Source organism: Chelonoidis abingdonii, chromosome 16, assembly GCF_003597395.2.
Source record: "Chelonoidis abingdonii isolate Lonesome George chromosome 16, CheloAbing_2.0, whole genome shotgun sequence".
NCBI classification, from domain to species: domain Eukaryota; kingdom Metazoa; phylum Chordata; order Testudines; family Testudinidae; genus Chelonoidis; species Chelonoidis abingdonii.
In genome coordinates this window covers 12774027-12797278 of record NC_133784.1, presented here as the reverse complement: position 1 = coordinate 12797278, position 23252 = coordinate 12774027, and the positions used below count along the sequence as shown (strand labels likewise).

The following is a 23252-nucleotide window of genomic DNA, read 5'->3' as shown; positions in this document are numbered from 1 at the left end:
GATCTCGCAGGGCTACAGCCAATGTGACAGCAAGCCATAAAGCCTAATGGGTGAGGGCAGCAGGGAGGGTCTACTCCCAGCTCAATTTCCAAACCCTGGACTCCTGCCCAGGATGGGTGGTGTGTATGGCTTAGGGGGTGAATGTCCAAGCTGGGAACTGTTGCAAAGTCTGGGGTCCCTCAGCTCCCCCCCCCCCCCCGCCACCCTGCATCTGCTTAGCCTAGATCATTACTATAGGCATGGAAATAGTAAATGTTAAGCCATCATGTTAAGGCATGATACAAACACCTTTTAACCCCTTGTGAGCCAGGATCTTGGTTTGCATTGTGATCTGAGGCACCAGACCCTGCACCAAGGACAGGGATGGTTTTTCTCTAGCTGGCTGTGGTGTGAACACAGCTGGGATGCAGCATTCGGGTCTGGGCAGTAGCAGAAACAATGGCTGGGCTTTAAAAAGGGATGCTGATTTATAGCAGTTAAGGATCTGGCCCAGAGGATCTAGCCCTTTCCCCTGCTGAGCTAAGACCTCCGCGTGTAATTGAGCAACGGGGAGATTCGTCACTGACAAAACGCGACTGTTTCCACCACAGACGAAGGGCCCCAGACAAGCTGCTTTTAAATAAAGAGGTATTAAAAAGCTGAGCTCACTACAGTCAGACCATGCTTCTGCCACTTTTCTCCAGCCCCTCGCTTGGGAACAGGGAGCAGAAGATGGTTGAAATGAAGTGCATGGGAGTTCAGGCAGGAACTAGCAGGGATAAGAGGAAGAGCTCACAGTACTGCTGCCCCCACCTCCCCACCCCCTGGGTGTGTTCACAACCCATGGACCAGCAGAGGTGCTTGCTTCCTGAGGGTAGTAGGAGGCTGGCAGGCAGAAGTGTGGGGTGAGAGGAGAGCACAGTGCTTGAGGGCAGTAGAGAAGAAATCCTGGACAGTGCCAGAGAGCTGAGGGGCGAAGGGGGTGATGGATAGGAGTGGAGAAGGGGCATAAATGGGACATTCCACTCCACAGACCAGCGGAGGCTCCCTGGGACACCAGTCCCCTCCAGACTCCTGCAAGCGTGTGGGGACTTGTTCAGCTGCCACCACTGCATGCCCCAGCAGGCCCCTCGCAATTGCCCCTGGCTCACTGAGAGCATTGTTAGCCTGGTAGCTTCCAACTAGCCTACGTATGCTCATCAGTTCTCTGACACAGTGGCGTAGGGCTGTCTGGAGACCAAGGAGCCTAGTTAGCCTTGACGCACAGCTGCCTGTCTAATTATAGCTCACCAGGAACACACAGGGTTTGCAGAGGAAAGAAGGGGCTGGCTGACCTCTGAGGAGCTTCTTGAAGCTTGCTAAGGCATTGGCAGAGGGTCTTGATGTCCCCCTAATGTCTGCAGGGAGAGGATATTGGGGAGGGTCCTCAGAAGATCCTCTGATCCAACACCAGGAAGTTGGTGCAGTTAATTGGGTGGCACTCTGGTCCACTTCCTAAGGTAGCTAGTGTTGTCTCCCTTCACGTGGGCATCTGGAGGTCCACAGAGAGAGGGGAGTTCTGCTCTCCCTTACCCCAGGAGCCCCTATTCTCCCCATTGCCTTCTTTCCTTAGAAGGGATCCCCTGTCTTCTGCATACCTCCTCATTATTTGTAGGGCAGTAGCTAGGTGCTGTACACATGTACATGTACACCAAAGAGCAGTAGGTCATAGCTCAGAATGGAACTCTCTGTATAGACAAGTCCTGAGTATAAGAGGAGAGAGATCAGGTGGAGCCGCCACATGGGGTGATGCACATGGTAACAGTGAGCTGTGTTCAGGACCGGCGCTTCCATTTAGGCGACCTAGGCGGTCACCTAGGGCGCCAGGATTTGGGAGGGCAGCAGACTGCTTCGGTGGACCTCCCGCAGGCGTGCCTACGGACGGTCCGCTGGTCCTGGGGCTCTGGTGGCGCATCTGCAGGCACGCCTGCGGGAGGTCCACCGGAGCCGTGGGACCGGCGAGCCGGCCCTGCGCCTAGGGCGCCAAAAGCCCTGGCGCTGCTCCTGGCTGTAATCAGCATGACAAGCAGCAGTTACCGTCTGTACTAGTGGGGGCTTCTTTCCTGCAGACCACAGGGAAGTCAGCAAGAAGTGGGAGAACAGCCTCCTCAAGCTCTACACCTGCCACACTCCCATCTTAAAATGCTCATAAAAACTAAGGAAATTCACAGACAAAAAGTTTATTAAGGTGAAGGTTGAGCATATGTAACAGTAACTTCAGAGGTGGCGAGCTATGCACAAAAGTTACCACCTGTTAGGCAAGAAATGAAAAATCAAGTTTAAACTTACAAGAAACCCAAACATTTGAGAGCATGGAAAGTCACAGTTCAGGGACACAAAACCACCTTAACTCTGCCCCCTTTCAAATCACCAGAGAAAATAAACTCAAACGGTGCTATCCATATAAGAGGACACAAGTATATAACCACATAAACTCAAATGCTTTACTCTCAACCATAGCAGTCTATAGGTGTGCCATCTCCAGCCTCCTTTACTGATACACTACCCCCTCCCCCCCAAAAAACCCCACCTCCTACTTAACCAATTCCTTCTTGGGCAATCAGTAAGCTGTCAGTCTCCTCTCCTTGTCCTCATGGGACTGGGCCTTTTGTTGCTGTGGGCCATTCACTGATATGAGGAGCTTTGACCACAGCCAGCCTAGCCACAATGGAGACCTGAAACCAGTGATAAGCCAATACGCTGTGGTGCCAATTTGTAATACCCCACTTTCTCAAAATGTAAGCCATAGACTTCAGACTCCTTTGGAAAGAGTTCTTGAGCCCAAACCAACACAGCTTACACAGTAACTACAAAAGAAACAAAGCCAGAATGATGGAATTGCTAGAATTGGTCTAAATCTGGTTGTGGGTTTGGTTTGGTGGTGGTGGTAGTGGTGGCCTGTGATGTACAGGATGTCAGATTACCTGATCTGGTGAGGCTGTCTGGCCTCAACCTCAGTGAGCTCAACTCTGCATTTCCATGTTTTGAAATGTTTGGGTTCCCTGGTGATTGACTTGAGCCCTGAAGTCCATGAGTCTCCAGTGGCCATTAGTCCTTGAACAAAACAGTCTGAGATGGATTTGCGCCTCAAGTTACTGATCTGCTCGCTCAGCCTTTAGTTCCCCTTTCCCGAAGCCTTTGCCTGTGGTGTGAGTGAGGCAAACCACATCCCAGTACTCGAAAGTGAGTTGCAGCGTTGTTTGGTAATTGTATGAATGACCCTTTGCATGGCCATAGTTCCTGCCATCCGCACTCAAAGCACCTTAAAAACATTAATGAAGTCTCATGAGCCACTCGCATCCCACGTTGGGGAGGCAAGGAGCATCACTGTACAACTCAGGAACAGAAGCATAGGGAGATAAAGTGCCCAAAGTCGCACAGAAAGTGTTTGAGGAGATGGGAAGAAAACCCTGATTCCCAGAGCTGAGCTTAACCACAAAACCCTTAGCCCTCCCTCTCGCTAATTCCACTAGCATTCTGTCTCCCGCAGCCCGCAGAGGATCCATGTGACCAAAGCCCATCAGTGAACAATGCTTACTTTTGCCATGTGCTCAATGACTTCTGCAGTCAGGTGCTGCCTGGTTCCCCCAGTCTCCTGCAGTCTTCTCTGGTGTTCAGTATGCCAAACATGTCTCATTGGGAAATTCCCCCTTTTTGCTGGCCCCCTCCTCACTGACATGGATTACATAACACCCACCTTCATACAGACTCCCCGGAGAACAGCTCTTAGCGTTTCTGCACAAGGAGCAGCAGCTCTTCATTATATCTATTGACTATCCCTTCGCCAGTGGTTCAGCCAGCCCACCAATGTTCCCCATGCCTCTTGGTTGTTAGTTTTCCTTACCGTGGGAGGAAGGGTGGTCATGTGGTCAATTGTGCCAAGTACCTCTTCCGTACAACTGAGATGAGGAGTTCTTTGTAGCTAGATAGGAGGCTGGCAGCTGCTCTGAAGTGTGTCCAGCTGGCTGTGGCCCCATGGGGCCATCTGCCTGCTGGGGATTGATGGAGTGCAGAAATGCCCTGGCTATGCTCCTATCCCAGACATGCCCCCCTATGCTGGGCAGATTCCCTGCTCCCTTTGCGTGCAGGCAGCTGGATGCAGGCCTGAGCCCGGTCACCTTTTCTACATGCACTCAGAGCGCACTGAAATCAATGGCACTTGCTTGCATGACACCGATGGTGAAATATGGCCTTTAGGCCCTCTGTGCTTGTTTCCTCATCTGCAACATGCAGCTGAAAAGCTCTACCTCCCAGGGCGTGATCATGGTAACGTGTAAGTGACCCTCGGCTATGGGAGTACTGGATCCTGTGCAGAAACATGGCAGAAGCCTTTCGCTAATCGAGGTACACAGCTGGTGCAGCCATTTGAAGTGTTTTGTTCACTGTTCCTAAGGTCTCCAATGGGTTAGGGGGTGCTGCTTGGGCCCTGTCGGACTGGGCTCATGTATTTTGGATTCCCTGCCCTGCTCTGGCTGTCAGCTTCAACCTGAAGCTCTCCAGCATAGAATTCCCAAGAGCCTATATAATCCCTTCAGCATTACAGGCATCCTAATGGGCGATCAGAGCCATTTCCTTGATCCCTCCAGTCTGGTTAAGTCAGTTCTCACAGTGGATCCAGAGAGGCCCAGAAGCCTGTCATATGCCCCCTATACAAGCCGCTGAGAGCAGAACAGAGACATGACAAGCTCTAACTCCTGATATTGTGGCTGTGTGTAGGGGTTCTGCCAAAGAGCTGGATCCGCAAACACTCAAATGAGACACTCTCCTGCTTGCTGTATTTCTCTCTGTATTTAAAATGAATCACTTCACCCACCACTGAATTGCAGCCCCTCTGGGGTAGAATGTGGCAGCTGTTTAACCACAACAACAGTTTAGAGCAGGAAGTGAAGCAGAGTACCTTAGCCAATTAAAACTGCAGGGGGGATTGAAGGTGCCAGAATGTGTTTGCTCAGATATGTAGTTGGCAAAGAAATAGAGGCTAGCACCATGGAAGTTAGGCACCCAAATACCTTTGAGGACCAAGGACTCAGTGACAAGGACTTCAGTCTTACGTCTCACCTGGAAGCCAGCCAGCAGTAGTGTAGCTGAAGCACTGATTTAGTGCTGACTCAAAAGGACACCCCCCCCCCCCACACACACACACTAAATCACCACCCACCTTCAGGGAACAGCCTTCGTTACCCCTAGGCTTGTCCTGACCCTGCTGGGCTTGTGAGATCAACGCCAATGGTAGCATGGCATGCAGGTAGAGAGAAGAGAACTTAAAGAGGTTGGTTGTTGCTGAGTAAGCTTGTTTAGCAGTACAGGCTAGGAGCAGAAGCTGTGAGCTCCATGGTGGGACTGTGATTATCCTCCTTGGAGGTGCAGAAATGAGACCCAGATGGTATGACACCCAGGGCTGTGGTCGGAGCTGGCTAAATGACGGACTGCCCTTCTAGATGTGATGAGAATGTTTTTGCCTGCGGCCCTTGTGAGCAAAGGCCAGTACTGATCTCAGCGATGACAGGAGTTGACACCATGTATCTGTATAATATAAAGGTCAAGGCAAGTGACTGAACCCTGGGAAAGGAGGTGTGCTGCTTGCACTGCGTTGGAATGTTATGCCCTTTTTTGGTCAATATATTTTAGTGTCTAGATATCGCAGTAACTGGTGCTATACAAAAAGTATGGCTAGACATGCCCTGTATAGTATTGCATAAGGGCTCCGGCCAGGACATCCAAGTGACTAATGCCTGGTTTTCAGAAGGCAAGTACTCAGCAGATGCCCTTTTAAGGCATCTCAAGTTGAGCCTGGCAAAAATCCCTGGTTACATCTGCCAACCTGGGTCTCCCCATCTCCTCCTGACCGCATCCCTCCTTCTCGGTGAGAAGGGACACACTCCATAGGCTTTGCCAGTGCCTGTTTCAGGCCGGTGTGGCCAACCCCCCTTCCTCACAGAAGTTAAGGAGGGATTTTCAAAGGCACTTGACTTGGGGGAGTTAACAGCTTAACTCTCGTTGAAATTCCATGGGAGTCGAGTGGCACGCTCCCTTTGAGAATCCTAGTGTAAGTACTTACGATTGGACCCACTGTGGCCACTGCCATGGTCAGTGCGCCAGGCACCATCTTTGGTGGTAAACGCTGGCTAATCTCTGCGTGGAGCAGCAGTGTGAGAAGAGCAGCAGGGCCAGATGAACCGAGCAGCCAAGGCGGGGGCAGCCTGAAGTGCCTGGCTGCTGCTAGCTCAAGCTCATCGCCAGCCACCAATGCATCATGTCCAAGCCCTTGGGTACACAAGGGCCTGCCCACGTGTCTTAAGGCCTGACCTTTAAGAGCGAAGCATGTCAGTGTCATGGATAATGGCGCTGCCTCAGATGGCATCTTCTCTCTGAAGTGGCACCATAAAGCTTGGACAGCATGCTGACAATCCTCGCTGGCTCTGATCACGGGGGGTGAGTGCCAGGCTTGCTGAACGCCCTCCCTGGAGAGAGACACCCAGAAAGAGGAGACATTACTCCACACATAAGACCCTGTGAAAATTCCAGGCCTCCACAAACCCCTGCAATCACAAGGTTTCAGGCCAGCACCACGCTGAGGAAGGACAACCCCATTCCTAGAGCCGTTCATCTGAAAGGATACGGCACATTCCAGCTTGGGGGCACCTCTCCCACCCCTGGTGTGCAGCCACTTCTGGTGCGTGGCACCTCCCTGACTTGTGCCATCTGGCTTCACCCGGGGGCCTGGCCTTGTAGCCCAACAGGACGTGTCCATTCGCTCCAGCTTTTCCCTGCCCTCCTCCTGTCCAGCCCCATCGTCTCCTTTGTTCACACCCCCTCTACCTCCCCTGCTCTTCCTGACCCCTCCATCTCTTCCACCTTCCTCTCCCCCAGTCCCATTCCTTCCTCTCCCCCATCACTCCCTCTCGTCCAGCCTCCTCCCTCTCCCCCCGCATCTGCCCCCTCCCTTCTCATTCCTCTGACGCTCCCCCATTGCCCGTCTTCTCTCCCCACCCTCGGCTGGCTGCGCTCCCCTTTCCCCGCTGCCGGGGCCCCTCTGTCGCTAGCTCGCTGCGTCCCTGAGCGTGCCGGCTACAGCGCCTGGTCGGGGAGCCATTGGCTGACTGCTGCGAGGGAATTGCGCTCCCCTGCCAGCCGAGCACCCTCGCCATTGCGCGCACGGCGTGCGGCTGCGGCACCGAGCGCGCTCCTTGGCGGCGCGCAGCCAGGGCCGCTTCAACAGGCTGCTGGCGAGCCCAGCCCCGCGCCGGCCGGCTGCCCGGGGGCCATTGCAGCCGGCAAGATGATCGGCGTGAACAGCATCAACAGCAGCGCCGGGCGCATGCGGTCCCGCTCCATGTGCTCCGTGCGCTACGGCCGGAATTACCGGGGCATGGAGACCTTCTGCTACGGCTGGCCCCAGCGCTCCCGCACGCTGAAGCCCGTGCTCTACACCGACCTGGTGGTCAGCCGCCTGCAGAGCCGCAGGAAGAAGAAACCGGTAAGGGCTGGGGGCACTGGCCGCCGCCGGCTCCCGGGGGAGAGTTCGGGCTGGGGTGGGGGCCGCCATCGGGCGGGGGTTGGCGGTGGGGGCCCGCTCCCCACCCGGGGGCAGAGAAAGCTTGAACCCCCTGGAAACGGCAGCTTAGACTTGTCTGTGTCCCCCCCTCCCCCGGGAGAAAGGTGCGCGCGCTTCGGTCCTATGTGCGCCCCTCCATCACAGCCACACACCCATCGCCGTGCGCTCGCACACTGCGCACCCGGACAGCCCCCTGCGCACTCGGACAGCCCCCTGCGCTCAGCCCCAGCCAGCTACACAGCGGGGTGTGCGCAGGGCAGGCAGCGAGAAGCCAAGAGTGCACCCACCCTTGCTTGGTGGAAGAGGGACACAACAGGGTTTTAATGATCCCCAGACTTGACAGCAGAGCCCAGCCTGCAGCGCTGGAGCCGATCTAACCTAAGGGCAGTTCTGTGCCACCATCAGATGAAAGCTTCAGTCTTCCTTAAATCTGAGTTGGGCCTCTTGGGACTCGCCTTTTTTTTCAGCTTCCTTCCCGCGCAGGCTGGGGGGCCTCCCTAGTGGCTGCAATTGGAAACAGAAAGGCGCGGGGTGCACTTCAAAACCCACTGGCCCACGTTCTGCAGAGACAGGGGTTTGAGATCCAGGCCTGGCCTCCTGGCAGTGCCAGTCTCGTGGCTCTATGTAACGACAGTGTGACATTGCACCACTGTGTGCAGCCTCACACTGGCTTGACAACCACCTTCTCTTTAAAACACCCTGCAAGCAGGATCAGGGCCAGGGTACTCAGGACTGTTCTTCCAGTCTTAGTCTTAGACCCAGGTGCATCAGGCCATTCAGAACCTCCACGTGGCAGAAAGAATGGGGAGAGAGCTCACCATGGGCTCAACAGGATGGGAGGTGGGGGGTTCAGGTTCCAGTGCAACCTGAAATTTGGCCTGGAAAGGTGGGTAGGTTTCCTTAGCCCGCTAGGGGCAGAGAGGGAGATTTGGGGCCAGGTGCTTGCCTGATGTAAATCAGCATTGATTTCAGTGGAGCTATCCCAATTTACACCCGCTGAGGGGATGTGCTCCTTTGAGTTTAGTCCTGGACTCTGGTAGAAAGGCATGCTGGGTGAGGAGGAGCAAAGAGGCACTGCCCCTTGCCAAAGACAGCAGCAGGGGGAGAAGTCTTCCTACAAAGCATCAGCCACCAGAATAGTGCCAAGCTGGGCCCAGGGAGGGGAAGAAGAGGGGGAGATCCCACCATGAGCATGGCCTAGCAATGACACATCCCGTCATAGCACAACACAGCATTGGGGCAGACTGCATCCGCGTCACGTTGTGACACACTGAGATGTAACCACGCACTAGGGCCACCTGGCACAGAAATCCTCCTCTCTTTGCCTCCTACACGCTGCTGATGTTGCAGCCTGCAGGATCAAGGCACTAGAAAGGAAAGGGTCCTGGGAGCATTGGGATGGGGATGCAATTCCTAGCCCTCTTCAAAAGCTGATGCTAGTATGACAGCTAGCATTGCAGCCACTGCAGGTTGGGAGCTATGGACACCTCATGGCATGGAGGGGAGGGGGATGAAGTGTGGCAGGATGGGTCCATACATGCTGTCCCAAGCCACATTTACACACATCTGCTGCATATGTGTGTACCCATGTTTGTTCACATGGGGTGGAGGAAGAATATATTTCCCCCCACTGAGATGCCAGTAGCATAGGGAGCAGAAGGGAAACACGCTTGGAATAGGGTTGGTGGTTCCCCAGCTGCTGCAGAGGAGAGCCAGGATTTCTCACACCACCAGAGCAGTATTGTATAGCATGTGCAAGGCCTCTCGGTGAACATGAATAAGGGAATGGACTGGAGGTGGAATGAGGGGTGTCAAGAAGCGAGCTGACAGGCCATGGCAGGTAGAGATGAGAGAGGCCCCCCACTCCCCAAATCTCTGGACAGAGGGTGGCTCACACTGAACCAATACTGCAGTTCTCTTCAGCTTAGCAAAGCCAAGGGCAGCATGCAAAGGGCTCTTGGTGGCTTAGGGAGGCACCTTGCAATGTAGCCCATGGCTGAGCTCAGGTCCTTGTGAAGGTGGAGATGGGAAAAGCCCAGGGTTGAGCTCTCATCGTGAGATCCCCGTGGGTTCAGAGACCAAGAGGAATCTTTGCAGGGAGTGTGCTGTGTCGCTGTGACATCTTTGCAAAATAGGCAATGGCTTTGACTGTTAGGGATGCTGATGATCCCATAGGGCTCTGGCCCCAAAAAGGCTTAGAAACCTGTGGCATGTTCCTGAGCTCAGACATCATCACACTAAACCATAGGCTATTTGAGCCTTCTCTGAGTAGGAGACCCGTGTGACCAATCTCCTAGGCCCGGAAAGGGGTTAATTCTCTCTTTCAGCTGCATTGATTCATGCACTAGCCAAGTGTCTGGTGGAAGAATTGAAGCCCTGGTTTCAGTGCCCCTCTTTGCCTGCACCCTGTGATGGGTCCAGTTCCCTGTCTGTAAGATGTAAAGTGCGCTGAGATCTGTGGCTGAGAGAGCTGTGCAAGAACTCTCTGTTCCTGTCCACGGATGGGTTTACCCTAGGGCACTTGCAGCAGAAAAGCTTCCCACAGTTGTGGGCCAGTGATAGCAATAGGAAGAAACCAGGGGGCAGGACAGCCCAATTCTCCCCCTGCATGTGTATCAGTGTCAGGGTAAGAGCTGTCCCCCTCCCAGCCCATATTCCCCCTCTGCCTGCTGCTACAGTGAGCTCACCCTATACTGATGCCACAACTCCCTATAGCCACGGCATGGATTTATGCCTCACTGCAGGGGCAGGGCGAAGACAAATGTGAGCCGATAACCAGCAGTGCCCTGTTTATACGCACAGCAGCATGTCCTCTCTCCCTCTCATCACACACTCCCCTTCCATCCAGGGCACAAAGCAAAGCAGAATTCAGCCTCGACACCTGCCAGAAGGCAGGAACCTTGAGGCCTCAACCAGTTAAAGGGTCAGCACCACCAAAACCTTCCTTTTGTGGAGGAGTTTAGAGCTGGACTGGAGCCCTCAGTCTATCCCCAGAACAGGTACAGCCTGGATAGCCACAAGGCAAGTTTCACCCCTGCTATCTCTTCCCTGAAGGGACTGTCTCCCTCTTCCCCTCAGCCATGGGCTGGGAGTTCAGTCTCCTGTCCTCTGCTGAGGCAGCCAACAAGGGGAGTTAGGAGTGATTCTTGAAGCCCCAGCAATGGGCTCAGCCCTGCCCAAATCCTTGCTTGAAAGAATGTACAGACAGGCAGCAGGACACACTGGGAGAGCAGGGAAACCAGGACACCAGTTGTGGTCCACCACAAATCTTTGGGGTTGGACTGAGACCCCCCCCAGATTCATTTCCTACTGGACACCAGGCAGCTGTTAGCAGGGGGCAGCTTTTATTCTAGTAATGACAGGATTTCAGTGGAGGTGAAAAACTTATATTCTTGTCCTGGTGTCCCAAGCACTCCTGTTTGTTAATGTTACCTAATTGCATGGGACGGCGATGCTGTATGCCTTTCCATCCTCTCTACTTGCAGAGCTCCTGGTCTTCTCCAGCCCAGTTCACCAGGCTGCCACGCCTCCCCTATCATGCACTTACTCTGGCTCAGCAGCGCCTTGTGATGCATGCAGTGCATGTAACAGAGCCATTCCTTCTGAATCCACAAAGCTGTTAGTCCTTTCAAGTGTTCACAGACTGTCCTGGAGCCCCAACTGTTGCACAATTCAGCTCTGCTGGGCTGTTCTCCAGAGCTGTGCACATGTCCATCTTGTTCTGAGTTTTCAGGGCACAGCTGTTGCTCTGCTGCCTCTTCTGGAGCAGAAGTCCTCTCATCAGCCCTTTAGAGGGCTGTGGTCAGAGCATCCCCAGTCATCTCCAAGACATTTCAAATCTCCAGCTGGATGAATTTACCCAGAATGCTTCCTGGTTAGTTGATATGTATCTCACTTCCTCCATCGCTTGAGGCACATGCGATCTCTTGGCATTGCTCTGCCATCAACCACCTGAGTTCACATTCCACTCCCTCTCAGTGCATCTTTCTTGCCCATGTTACATTTCCCTACACCTTGTATGGAGCTTTGCAGGCACCTGCTGTACTCCTGGTCTCCTTTATGTGCTTTTTCCAAATGTCTTTGTTGTTTCTCTCCAGAGTTTTTAGCATCTGTCAACTCAATACTGCAGCACTGGACGAGGTGCCTTTCCCCTCCTTACCTATGGCAGATTCATTGCCATCAGCTCCTCTTCTTCGATAGCTAGGTCTGCTTCTCCCTGCCCCTCTGTGACTGGATTCTCCTCCTTCAGTCTGGCTCTGTACCTTGCACTCCTTTAGTTGTCTTGCTGCCGAAATTCCAGCAGATGGCTGCTTAGTGTACCTCAGCTTCTCAATCACGTGATAATAGCCATGAGCCACAGCTGCAAAGGGTGTGACCAGATCTGAACTTTTCTAGAGCACTGAGAGTGGTTGGGCCCAGGTCCATATGAACATGATCCTAGTCTTGGGGAATGTCTTTCCTGCCGAGGCTGGGTTCAATTCTCCGTCTACATAGAGCTTCTCTCAGAGGTGTGATGGGGGTGGCTTCTGACCTCCTCCAAAAAAATCAAACCTGCATTGATTTCACCAGCAAATCCATTGGTCAGTAAATAATGGCCTTCAAGCCTGGGCCTTCCTAGATGAACTTCTGTGAGTTCAGTGCCCCTAGCTTGGGCAGGGCCGGCTTTGGCCAGGCCCCGCAAGGATCCAGTGGGGACAGAGCCCCAGACAAGTATTCCAGGTACCTTCCCATGGTAGTGCAACTCTGTCTGTTCTCCTTCCACATTATAAATGGCTGGCTGAATGGTGTCTGCTGCTCAAGCTGTGTGAAGATGGGCTGGAAGGACAATTACATACTTTTCTGTAGAGCCGTTCAGCCCCAAGGCTCCCAACCAAACCCTGAAATCCATACTCAGATTTTACATAGTCCAGATGCTGGCTGAATCAGGGGGCTTGAACCTGAGTAAAAACTGAAGGAGGACTTGAGGCTTTGGCTCTGCAGAAATGAATCTCTCTGTATATGAAGTGTGTCTTTCCCAGTGAAATGCAGACACGAGCATGGATTCTTCATCGGCAATGCTCCCGAAGAGTTGGGGCCAGAAGTGAAGTTTAGGGAGGCAGAATGTTAGCTATCCAGACTGGAATTTGGCCCTAACATTCACATCCATACTGCGCAGAAAATGCACTCGGTTCTTTAATAGCACATCTGAACAACAGCATCACGGTGCCTTCCGTAACACCATTCAGGGGCATTGATTCACAGCTGACTCAGGGAGTGGGGGTGAGTCATCCCTCCCCCCAGGCCTGCCACAACTTCGTGAGCTCTTGAAGTCCTGCCGAGGCCCCACCAGGCTCAGGGCAGGAGCTGGGAGGCTGTCACAGCCCAAGTAGGCATTACTGCACAGCCCAAAATCTGTGGGTAGGGATACCCGAAAAGGTACAGGACCTGCAAGGCCAGGAGGAGCCTTTGTTGCCCCAACTGTCATGAGAGTCATAATTTGCATTGCAGAGGCACCCAAGAACCCCCATCACAGCCCAGGCCCCCATTGTGCCGTGTGTTAAAGCACAGAAGAGAGACACAGTCTCTGCCCCAAAGGGCCTCCCTTGCTATGGTGCATGCGGGCGGTGTGCACTGCGCTGGCCATGTCTATATATGAGTGCCCAAGCTGAGTATTTAGGGAGACCTGGCTCAGGACTGGGGTTGGCCATAATGCCTGCAGGGCAGGGTTTGGATCTTTTCTGCTTGTACAGTGCCTAGTGCAATAGAGGTTGCAGTCCTGATTGGGGCCTCGGGGTGCTGCCACGATATCAGTGTCCCGTACGGGTACTTGCATAGGTTTGCCCAGGAACGTGAATGCGAATGTGAGCCCCGAACTTTGAACATCTGGGCCGGTGAGTTTTCAGAAGAACGCAAGCCACGAGGAGGAGGGAAAGCCCAGTGGAGTCGGCCTTGGCACATCTGTAGTGGTTTTCATCTTCAGAGCGCTAGCAAAACATTAATTAGGCCTCACCACCACCCTCCCAAGTAGGTCAGTGCACTGTGGTACAGATGGGGCGGTGCAGGGAAAGAGAGCTGTCCATGGCTACACAGTGAGTCTGTGGCAAAATCTGGCATGGCACCAGGCCTGATCAGTAGGTGCTACCCTAGCAGTAACATGGGCAGGGCAGCCAAGGAGAAGGTACCTGTTCCCCTGAAATGCGCGTGTGTGTGAGACTCTGTCACTGCTCACAGAGCACTAGGGACGCAGCAGCAGCAGCGCACCCCACTTTGGTGAGGGGCCAAGCAGTGGGTGTGGCTTACAAAAAGGAGGTGTGGCCAGTGTGCATGATCCATCCCTATAGTGCACTGTCGCTTCCCCCTGCTTCTGAGCCTGCTGCTTGTACCTCTTCTTTCCATCCCCCGCTCTCCAGCTCTTTGCCAGGCCCCTTCCCAGGGGAATTCAGGCAGCTTCACTAGCTGCATTTTCCCCAGAGAGTTTGTTTACTCCCAATCCCATGTTGCCTACCAGCCCCTGCGTGTAACCCCTTTATTAGAACACCCTGCGGTGCAGAGAAGGCATTACAGAACCTCGGCTCACCACTGTTTTCTCCTCCGCAACTTGCGGCTGCTGGATTTGTTCAATGTACAGTTTTCCCTCCTGTCCAAAGAGAGGTGCTGGGGTGCAGGCAGTCCCCAGCTTTCCCATTCTGTTTGCACCCCGTGCTTGTCCAATGGCAGCTGTCTTCCTTTTCCTAGCCTTCCACAGCTCACCCTTGCTGCTGGATTGGATTTCTGCCCACTCCTCGCTTGGCCTGGCCCCACTTATCCCTTTGCTGGTCCCCAGGGCCTCTCCAGCACTCCTTCATTCACAGCCCTGCTTCTTGCCCGAGCCTCAGAGCCGCCCATCCCTCCTTACACACACCCCTCCCCCTAGTTCCAGGCAGGGAGCTTCCCACTCCACCTCCTCGCTTCCCATTGGCCGGTCCCAGCATGTCACGGCACTGCCCTGTCCCGCCCCGTACATTTGGGAGGGCAACGCAGCTGCTTTGGCTTGTGAAGAAAACACACAACTCCCTCATCCTCACCCGTCCCCCTTCTGGCCTCAGGGAGGCACCCACACCTACCTTCAACTGCCCCACCCCTGTAGATGCCAGTGGGGAGGGAGCGACGAGCCCCACTCAGGGTTGCGTGACAAGCATTGGCCCTGCTGACTGTTGTTCTCTTGTCTCCCTAGGCTCTGTACAGCTCCATCAAGAATGAGAAGTTGCAGTGGGCCATGTGAGTAGCGCCCCAGCCATGGGCCAGCATCTCTCACTGGCTAGATGGGGCTTGCGGGGACTCTGGCCCGAGAGCTCCATGCAGTGCTGACACATGGCCCCCATCAGATGAATCCTTCAGCTGCTAGTTTCACTCCTCATAGCTTTGCTCATAGGGTCCAAATCATCCCCACCTCTCCCTGTGGGCCAGGCCAGCTGTGGGGGGTTGGGGGGGGGGAGGTGAGGGCAGATTGCCTCCAAGATGGGCCAGAGCCCAGCAAAGTCCATGACAAGATTCTGCGTGAGCTCTCGGGGCTCTTGCTCCGACCTAGGTGAGGACGAGCACAGCTGCTGCCTGTGCTGGAGAGCTCACTGCCCAGGAACAGGAGTGATGTACAGAGGGGCCTGATAGGCAGCAAAAAGCAATGGGGGGAATTGAACATAGACTAGATTTGGGCTGTCCAAAGCGGGGATAGGAAGGGTCCCAGCTTTTCACCCAGCTGGAAGCTGTACAGCAAAGCAAGTCAGACTAGGCTCAGCTAACACCTGAGAGGACTAGCTCAGGGACTGGGGAGAGCCAGGAAGACCCAAAGAGGGAAATAACCTGGGCAGGATCTCGGCAGGCCTGAGGGGTGGAGTAGGATCTCTGTAGGCAGTAGCAGTGGGGAGTAGCTGAGGCAGGATTCACACAGCTTTAACCAGGGTGGTGGAATAGCCCCGCCATCCACCACTGTCGCTGGGAGGTAGGCTAGGCGGCTTGTGAGCTGACCATGTGTTGGGGGGCAGTGGGATTTCCCCCTCCCCTCCCCGGATCTACACTGGGTCGCTCATGGCAGAGAGCGGGTCAGAGGCAGAGGGTCTGCTTGGGCATAACGAGGGGGAAAAGGCTCATCCAGGCTAAATGAGGGAGTATCCCTGGCCAAGTCTGCACAGTATAGCTGAGGAGTAGACTAGGGAGCGAGATTTGCAGAGGTGCCAGCCTGGGGGGTAGGGGGTCTGTGCAGCCGAGTGGGGGCCTTGCACCTGCAGAACTGTCCTGGCCCTAAGGACTTGAGGTGGTTTGCGGGGTGGGGGTGGGGTTCCTGGACAGAGCCAGTTCCCAGGGCCATCTCCTCTTGCCCAGTCTGCCTGTGGCCTGCCCTGGCTGTGGCCCAGCCCCTTACCTGGTGCCTGGAAGAGGCCAGGGTGGGGAAGAACCAGAGAGGAGCAGGGAGCAGCGGGCTGAGGCTATAGAATTGGGGGAGGGGCAAGGAGTGATGGCTGTGACAGAGAGATGGCCCACTTTCCCAGGGCTGGGAGAGGCTCAGGGTAGGGTCCTAGTCCCCAAGCAGCCAGTTCAATGGAGGGGCCATGCCCCTCGCCCACAGCTGCCCATCCCCATAACTGGCAGCAGTTGCGTCGCTGGGAGCTCACGTAATCCCGGTTCTGAGCTGACGCAGCTGTCATGGAGATGGCCAGCAGCTGCTGAGGGGTTTAATTAGCAGCGCTGTGTTTGTGAGGAAGAGGCGAGGTAGCAGAGCAGGGCTCCCACATCTTTGCACTGGGAGAGCGACACCAAGGAGTCCAGAGCCCAGCAGGGAGCATGATTCACAGGCTGCGAGCATGGGAACAGGGGCCCACCTCCCTCGCCAGCTGGCTGTCGGCTGCCTTCCACATGTAGTGTGCCCGCCTCCCGCCTGCACATGCATTCCCTTTCCTGCCCCTCTCCCCCGCACCTCAGCCCACGAGGCTGAAGGGATCTGCAGGGCTGGCTCATGACGTCCCGCAGCCCCTCCCCAGGCCTGTGGCTAGGTTCCTAACTGGGCGCTTATCCCTCTGGGGACCCAATGCCGCCTCAACCAAGCCCACAGTGGGCCAGGGCTCTGTGTTGCCCCCCTGCTCCCCTGAAGGTGTCAGAGCCAAGGCTGGAGTTTCTCTCTGGGGCTCTGTGCCCGCCTTACTATCAGAGGGGGATGTGAGCCGGTCACCACAGGCCAAGATGGCCTCTGCAGTGCTAGGGCAGTGGCCCTTCCCTGCGCAGCAGGCTCCAGCCTGGCCCCGTTGCCAGCAAGTTCTCCTGCTTTAGCCAAAGTTGAGCACTGGCTGCCAAGGGGCCAGCGGGCGCCCATGCCCAGCTCGAGACTGGCCTAACCGAGCCCCCAACCTAGGAGAGACTTGGTGCGAGAGCCACCAGCCTGGCAGAGCAGTGAAGGGGCTTGGGGCATGGAGGGTGCTGTTGGTGTCTCTCCTGAGGTGATTTCAATAGCCCCCCCTTCCCACCCCATTTGGCATGGCCTGGCTAGAGTGCTGGGTGGCGTGTTGGCCAGCCCTGGTGCCACTAACCTCCGCAACGTCTATGCCCACAGCGATGAGGAGGAGCTGAGGAAGTCCCTCTCTGAGCTGGCCGACCCCAACCCCAAATCCATCAAGCGCATCAGCAGCTGCAGTAACCCCTTCCTGGACTTCTCACAGGACCCCAGCATCGCCACCTACAAGTACGGCCTGCTGGTGCGCAAGAGCCATGCGGACTCCGACTGCAAGAAGAGTAGGTGTCTGGGGGCAGGGCTGGGGTGTGCTAAGGGCAGAGCCAGTTCTCAGTGGGGAGCCGCTCCCTTGCAGTCACTAGGGTTACAGTGGGACCAGTGATGCAGTGCCACTCTGCAGCCTCATGGCGAGGGGGCGTCGGCTGGGACAAGGCCTGTCTCAGAACCAGCTCAATCCCCGACCCCTCTTCAGTCCCCTCCCACCGTTTAGTGGGTCCATTTAAAAAGCTGCATTCATGTAAAATTACAGCTGAATGTTCAAATAGACAAGCCAGGCCCTCCAACTCGCTGCTTCCTGCCGCACTATTGTCTGCAGCTCCTGCACACGCCCACGTGCCGTGCTCCCGGGGGACAGGGGCCTTTCAGCGAGTAAGGACTCCATTTGGTATTCATTTTTGTCCCTGCACTTCCAGCATCTCCGCTGAGCCCGCCCCAGCCACCCACAGCGGGAACCCCCACAGAGATTAAAGCAGCAGCAGAGGTAACAAGAGCAGCTGTGGTACCTGTGCTGGGAGGAGCAGACCAGAGGGCCTGACCTGCAGGGGCGCTGGGGCTGCATGGCTCTCTTCCATTGGGAGATAGCATTAATGTGCTCTACACCAGCGTCATCGCAACCCTGGCGGTGTGGGGAAAGGCAGCTAGGTGCAGGGCCGGTTGCAGGAGAGACCCTTCCCCCAGCCTGCCTTAGCAGTGTGCGGAAGGAGGCAGGAGTAGGGAAGAGAGCTGGGGACATTAGTGAATAGCTCAGCTCTCCCGTATTAACAGGACTTTGCTGTGCCTCTTTCCAAGGTGCTAATCAGGCCTGGACCCCTGGGGGGTGGGGGAGGAAGCAGCCAGAGCCCCTGCTCTGGGTTCGCTCTGGGTTCACACTGGACGGGGTCTGCTCTCTTGTTGCAATGATGATTAAATCTAGCTCAGGGACAGGGCGGGGGCAGCAAAGGGAGCCACCCAGTTCTGCAGTGACAGAGCTATCCAGAGAGATCCAGTTGGCTGGGAGCTGCAGAACATGCTACCTTTCCACTGCCCAATCCTCCCTAATCCAAGGCCTGTTGATGCCTCCTTGATCTGATTAGAAGCTGGCCGGATTTTCTGCATCTGCTGCTGGGCGTAGCAGTGCCTGGCAGGAAATGCTGCCTGCCTCTGCTTCCTCTGAGCAGCTAGCACCGTGGTTAAACACAGCAAGGAGCGCACTGAACCATGCCTTGGCTGCCTGGCAGCAGCCTCTGGCCCCAGGGGGGGAGCACACAGGACCCTCCCCCCACAGCAGTGCCAGCTGCTGAGCCTCACAGAGGGCACAGCTCAGGTGTGCTGCTGGAGAGTGAGTTCCACTGGAGCGCTGCCCGTCCCCTGGGTGGGCTGACGTTCACGCTGGCAGAGCACGCTGTGCCACATTGCGCTTGGCATTGACTTTCCACTGACTCTGCTTCTCTCTCCTTTACCAGCCCCCAGAGGAAAGAGAGGCTGGAAGACTTTCCACGCCATTCTGAAGGGAATGATCCTCTATCTGCAGAAGGTACAGTGTAACGAGATCACCGCCCACCTGGTGACTCCAGGACAGGGCTTGAACTCAGGCCAGGCAGCTGAATCCCAGGGGGTCAGTCTGGACTTCTGCCCCTGCCCCCACTACCCTGGTGGGTTGTGGGACCAAGAGCGGCACCAGGGTTTTTGGTGCCCTAGGCGGGGGTCCTTCCGCACTCCTGGTCGTTGGCGGCAATTCTGCGGCGGGGGGGTCCTTCGGCACTCCTGGTCTTCAGAGCACTTTGGCGGCGGGTCCCGGAGCGAATGAAGGACCCGCCGCAGAATTGCCGCCGAAGACCCCGAGCGTGGAAGGACCTCCCGCTGCCGAATTGCCACCAAGGGTGGCAAAATGCTGCCCCCCCCAAATCCTAGCACCCTAAGCGACCACCTAAGTCACCTAAATGGAAGCGCCGGCCCTGCGTGGGACCCTGCTGCAGTGATAGACAGATCAGTTGGAAGGATCCTTGCTGCTGTCTAGCGATAGCATCCATTTAAGCACCATGACACCAGGCACTAGCCGTGAGCCTTTGGCCCAGGTCAGAGTGAGCCATCCCCGGCCAAGGCAGCAGCGCTGCTGCTCCAAAGAAGGTGTTAGTGCTATGACCCTTGCAGAACAGGACTGTGTTACGGCAGGGTCCTGGTGGAGGACTGACATGCCAGCCTCCAAGCTGGCCTCCTGCCTGAGACTGCAGTGTTTGGTTGCAGCAGCAGTGCCCCCGCACTGGGCTAGAAGCATAAGGAATGGACTCCTATAGGCCATTCGTACGTGCAGTCCTCCCCCAGGGGAACACACGGACACAGCCAGCTCATGGAGGGTTGGTATGCACCAAATGTGAGCCCTGGGAGCAGTCCTGATGGCCTAGCACTGTTGCACCTGGTGCTGATGAGCTCCTAGGAGGAGTGGCAAGGGCCACTGTAGCTCCCCGCATCCTGCTAGAGCAGGACACCTGCACCCAGACAGGCTGTGAGGAGCAGGACTCATTTGTAACCGGAGCCTGGCCTTACAGGAGGAATATAAGCCTGGGAAGCCCCTGGCAGAGGAGGAGCTGAAGAACGCCATCAGCATCCACCACGCGCTAGCCACGCGAGCATCCGACTACAGCAAGAGACCGAATGTCTTCTACCTCAGGACAGCCGAGTGGCGGGTCTTCCTGTTCCAGGCCCAGTGAGTAACCTGGGCCACCGTGGGAGCTCCTGGCTGCACAGGCCAGGCAGACGGTGCTAAGGGGCACCAGCTACATACACTGCACTGGGCAAGCGTTACCCATCTAGCACCACCCCCAGGGCTGGGAGTGGGCCTGTGGGGCAGAGGGCAGCATTCCACTTTTCAGTCCCGCGACAGCTTCTCCTGGAAGAACGGGCGAAGTGAGGAGAGGAGCACTCCTTTGCCAGGCCCCCCTTCACCACCGCACTGTAGGGAGTGCCCCTGCCACTTGGCCAGCACTCACGCATCGATAGAAGCCAGCTGCTAGCTGGGGTTAGATGCACCAGCTGCCGTTACCATGGTCCATGGGCAGATGCTGGCCTAGGAGGCCCATTGGGCCTGTTCCGGTAGGGCACTTGCTCTGTTCCCAGGGCTCCAGCCTTGGGGCTGGCACCATCCCTGGAGGGGGGCGGATAGGGAGGATGCAGCTTTGGGCCTATGGCTCAGTGCTTTGGCATTTCCCCACAGGAATACAGAACAGATGCACTCCTGGATCACACGCATCAACGTGGTGGCAGCCATGTTCTCTGCTCCCCAGTTCCCCGCAGCCATCGGCTCCCAGAAGAAGTTCAGCCGGCCCTTGCTGCCCAGCTCTACCACCCGACTGTCCCAGGTAACAGGGCACGAGCCAGCTCACTGTGTTAGGGGTGGGGGCTACAGGAGCAGCACTAAGGAGGCGCTGAAGAGGGGCCAACACACAACGGCAGGAGAAATTCAACATTGCCATGCCAAAAAGTGCACCATGGAGGGGTACGGTAGAAGGGAATAAGTTGGAGCAGCTGTGCAAATTAACTGTCAGCTCGGGAAAGGGACCAGGCTGTGCCTGGGGACAGCTCAGTGCAGACCTCTGCTCAGCACACTGCTGTGCTCAAAGCCTGGGCTTCTTTGTACAGATAATGCCACACCGCAGAGCAACTGTGCAGTCTCCAGCAGGGAACAGGAGGGGCTCAGAGAAGGAGCAAGGGCCTGGCTGCTCTCGGAGGGAAAGCGCGGGATTGTGGCCTTAGGAGAGGAAGGAGAGAGGGCTGCAGGGATCCTGACTGGTTGGTCCAGCGCAGGAAGAGCAGGAGTTTCTGCTCCGCCTGGCTCATAGCACGCAAACAAGGGACACTGAATGAAATCAAAAGGTGGGAAATTCAGCCCAGTCCCAGGCTAGTAAAAGAACCTAATTTTGGAAAGGAGATAAGCCTTCATGGCAGGAGCTGGACTGGTGGGGGTTGGGCGAAGCATTCCCTGGGGCAGGTTATCCCCTAAGTGCCCCCTGCAGGGGTTCTGCTACCAGGTACTCAGAGACAGGATCTGGGCCTCACTGGGCCCTTAGGCTAATCCAGCATGCCAGTCACCGCAGCCAAATGGTACAGTGCCCAGCTGAAGTCCTGGACAAGAGCGCAGTGGGGTGTGGCCAGGGCTCCCCCAGCAGGACATGGGTGGGTGGGTGCTGCGAGCAGGGCCTGCTCGGGAACAGCCACTAACACAGTCCTGCTGGGCCCCAGGAGGAGCAGATGAAGTGCCAGGAGGCCAAGTTCAAGGCCATGTCGGCAGAGCTGGTGGAGCATCGCTCCTCACTGCCTGAGAAGAAGGTGAAGGGCAAGGAGTACGAGGAACTGAAGCAGAAGGAGGAGTACCTGGAGTTCGAGGTGAGCTGGGCACCCATCTGCTGGGGGGAGCCCTCTGCCCTTTCGCTGGCAATGGCTCCGCTCCCTGGCTCTGCCTACCATCCCCACTCCAGCCAGCTCATCAGCACCCCCTGTTGCTGCTCAGGGGCTGCTGAGACATCTCACTGCCTGGGGGAAGCACCAGGCTGAGCAATGGGAACAGCTCAGTAAGAACAGGGAACATAACATGGGGCTGCTCCAGAGCCCTCCTCCCTTCCCTGCCCACAGACCCACCTGCCAGCTCGCACCATCCAAATACCTCTGTCCCGCCCCCCCACCCCAGCTTCCAGTCCCCACAAAGGGGGAGAATTGGCTCAGCACAAGCAACACTAAGACTCATAGGCACCTATTGCTGGCACCCAGCTCCTCCTCCTCTCTCCCCCTGGGATCAGTGAAGCAGCACTAGGGGTGCAGTGCAAACCCAGCTGGGGCCAGGGCCCAGGCTAGCAGGCAGGGGTGGGCTGTTTCATTGCATTTTCAGACCAGTATGAAATGCTGATGAGAAGCACCTGGCTGCTTCGCCCACTGAGACAGAGGAGAGCCAACTCCAGGTCCCAGCAGCGAGGCTACACTCAGTGCCTCTCACCCACTCTCCTCTGAACTTGCCTGCAGAAAACACGCTACGGCACCTATGCCATGCTGCTGCGTGCCAAGCTGAAAGCTGGCTCTGAGGACCTGGCAGCCTTCGAGGCCACGCTGTTCGATGCAGCCATCAGCGAGGAGGACAGCCTCAAAAAATCCCGCTCCAGCCCCTCCCTCAACCTGGAGCCACCTAGCATAGTCACCAAGGTCAAGCGCAACATCTCAGAGCGCAGCAGCCGCCAGCCCACCAGCAACTTACAGAAATCCTAGAGGGGCAGCTCCTTCCCAGCCAGGCCCCTGCCACCGAGAATCTCCATGACTTCATCCTTCATGGGCACAAGCCATGGGGCTGACAGCTCTCACCCAGCCACCAGCACCAGCCCCAGCCCATGCCAGCTCAGCATGGAACCAGAGCCCTCCACCGACACCACTGGAAACAGATGCTGTGCAGTGCCGTCTCCAGCCCCTGCCCACGGGGCTCACACTACAAGACTTGACTTACCCCCCACCCCCAAATTCCCTGGGAACTGGGTGCAGGTTTCCCGAGGGGGGGAATAACCAAAAACCAACCACTGAGCTAAATTCTTCAGTGTAAAAAGCAAAGCAGCGCGCTCTCCTGCTCAGGCCCCACGGCCCCCCCCACCATGATTTCTAGGACAGACAGACTCGGAGAGACAACCCAAGGGGGGGCCCTTTTATACAGCATCACCGCAGCCCTGGCCGCTCCTGTGATGCCACCCTCCCATCTGCCGGTTTCTTACGGTTTTGAACGTTTTTATGATACAGTTTTGCACTTTTTAGTACTGACTGAGCTGACTTACATGAGGTTTTTCCCTCCAAGGCGTTTGTTTCCTAGAGCTGCTGCAGGTTTTTTTGTGACTGCGGGGAGCGGAGGCCCAGCCCCACCCGCAGCTGCTAGTCTAGCACGTTTTCTACGTTGCAGAGGAGCTGGCTAGTTCTGCACAGCCCCACTCAAGACACTGG

The 23252-nt window shown here is 56.1% G+C and overlaps 1 protein-coding gene across 1 annotated transcript in view; it reads left to right on the top strand.

Moving 5' to 3' along the window:
- PSD (pleckstrin and Sec7 domain containing) overlaps positions 1-22984 on the top strand; it is a 79343-nt gene extending 56359 nt beyond the window's left edge. The window contains exons 10-16 of the mRNA XM_075072918.1: positions 14766-14809; positions 17133-17311; positions 18752-18822; positions 19835-19992; positions 20500-20644; positions 21525-21668; positions 22299-22984. Coding sequence (XP_074929019.1) covers positions 14766-14809; positions 17133-17311; positions 18752-18822; positions 19835-19992; positions 20500-20644; positions 21525-21668; positions 22299-22538 — 981 coding nt within the window. The 3' untranslated portion in view covers positions 22539-22984. The remainder of the gene's footprint in view (positions 1-14765; positions 14810-17132; positions 17312-18751; positions 18823-19834; positions 19993-20499; positions 20645-21524; positions 21669-22298) is intronic.
- Positions 22985-23252: the final 268 nt, after the last annotated feature.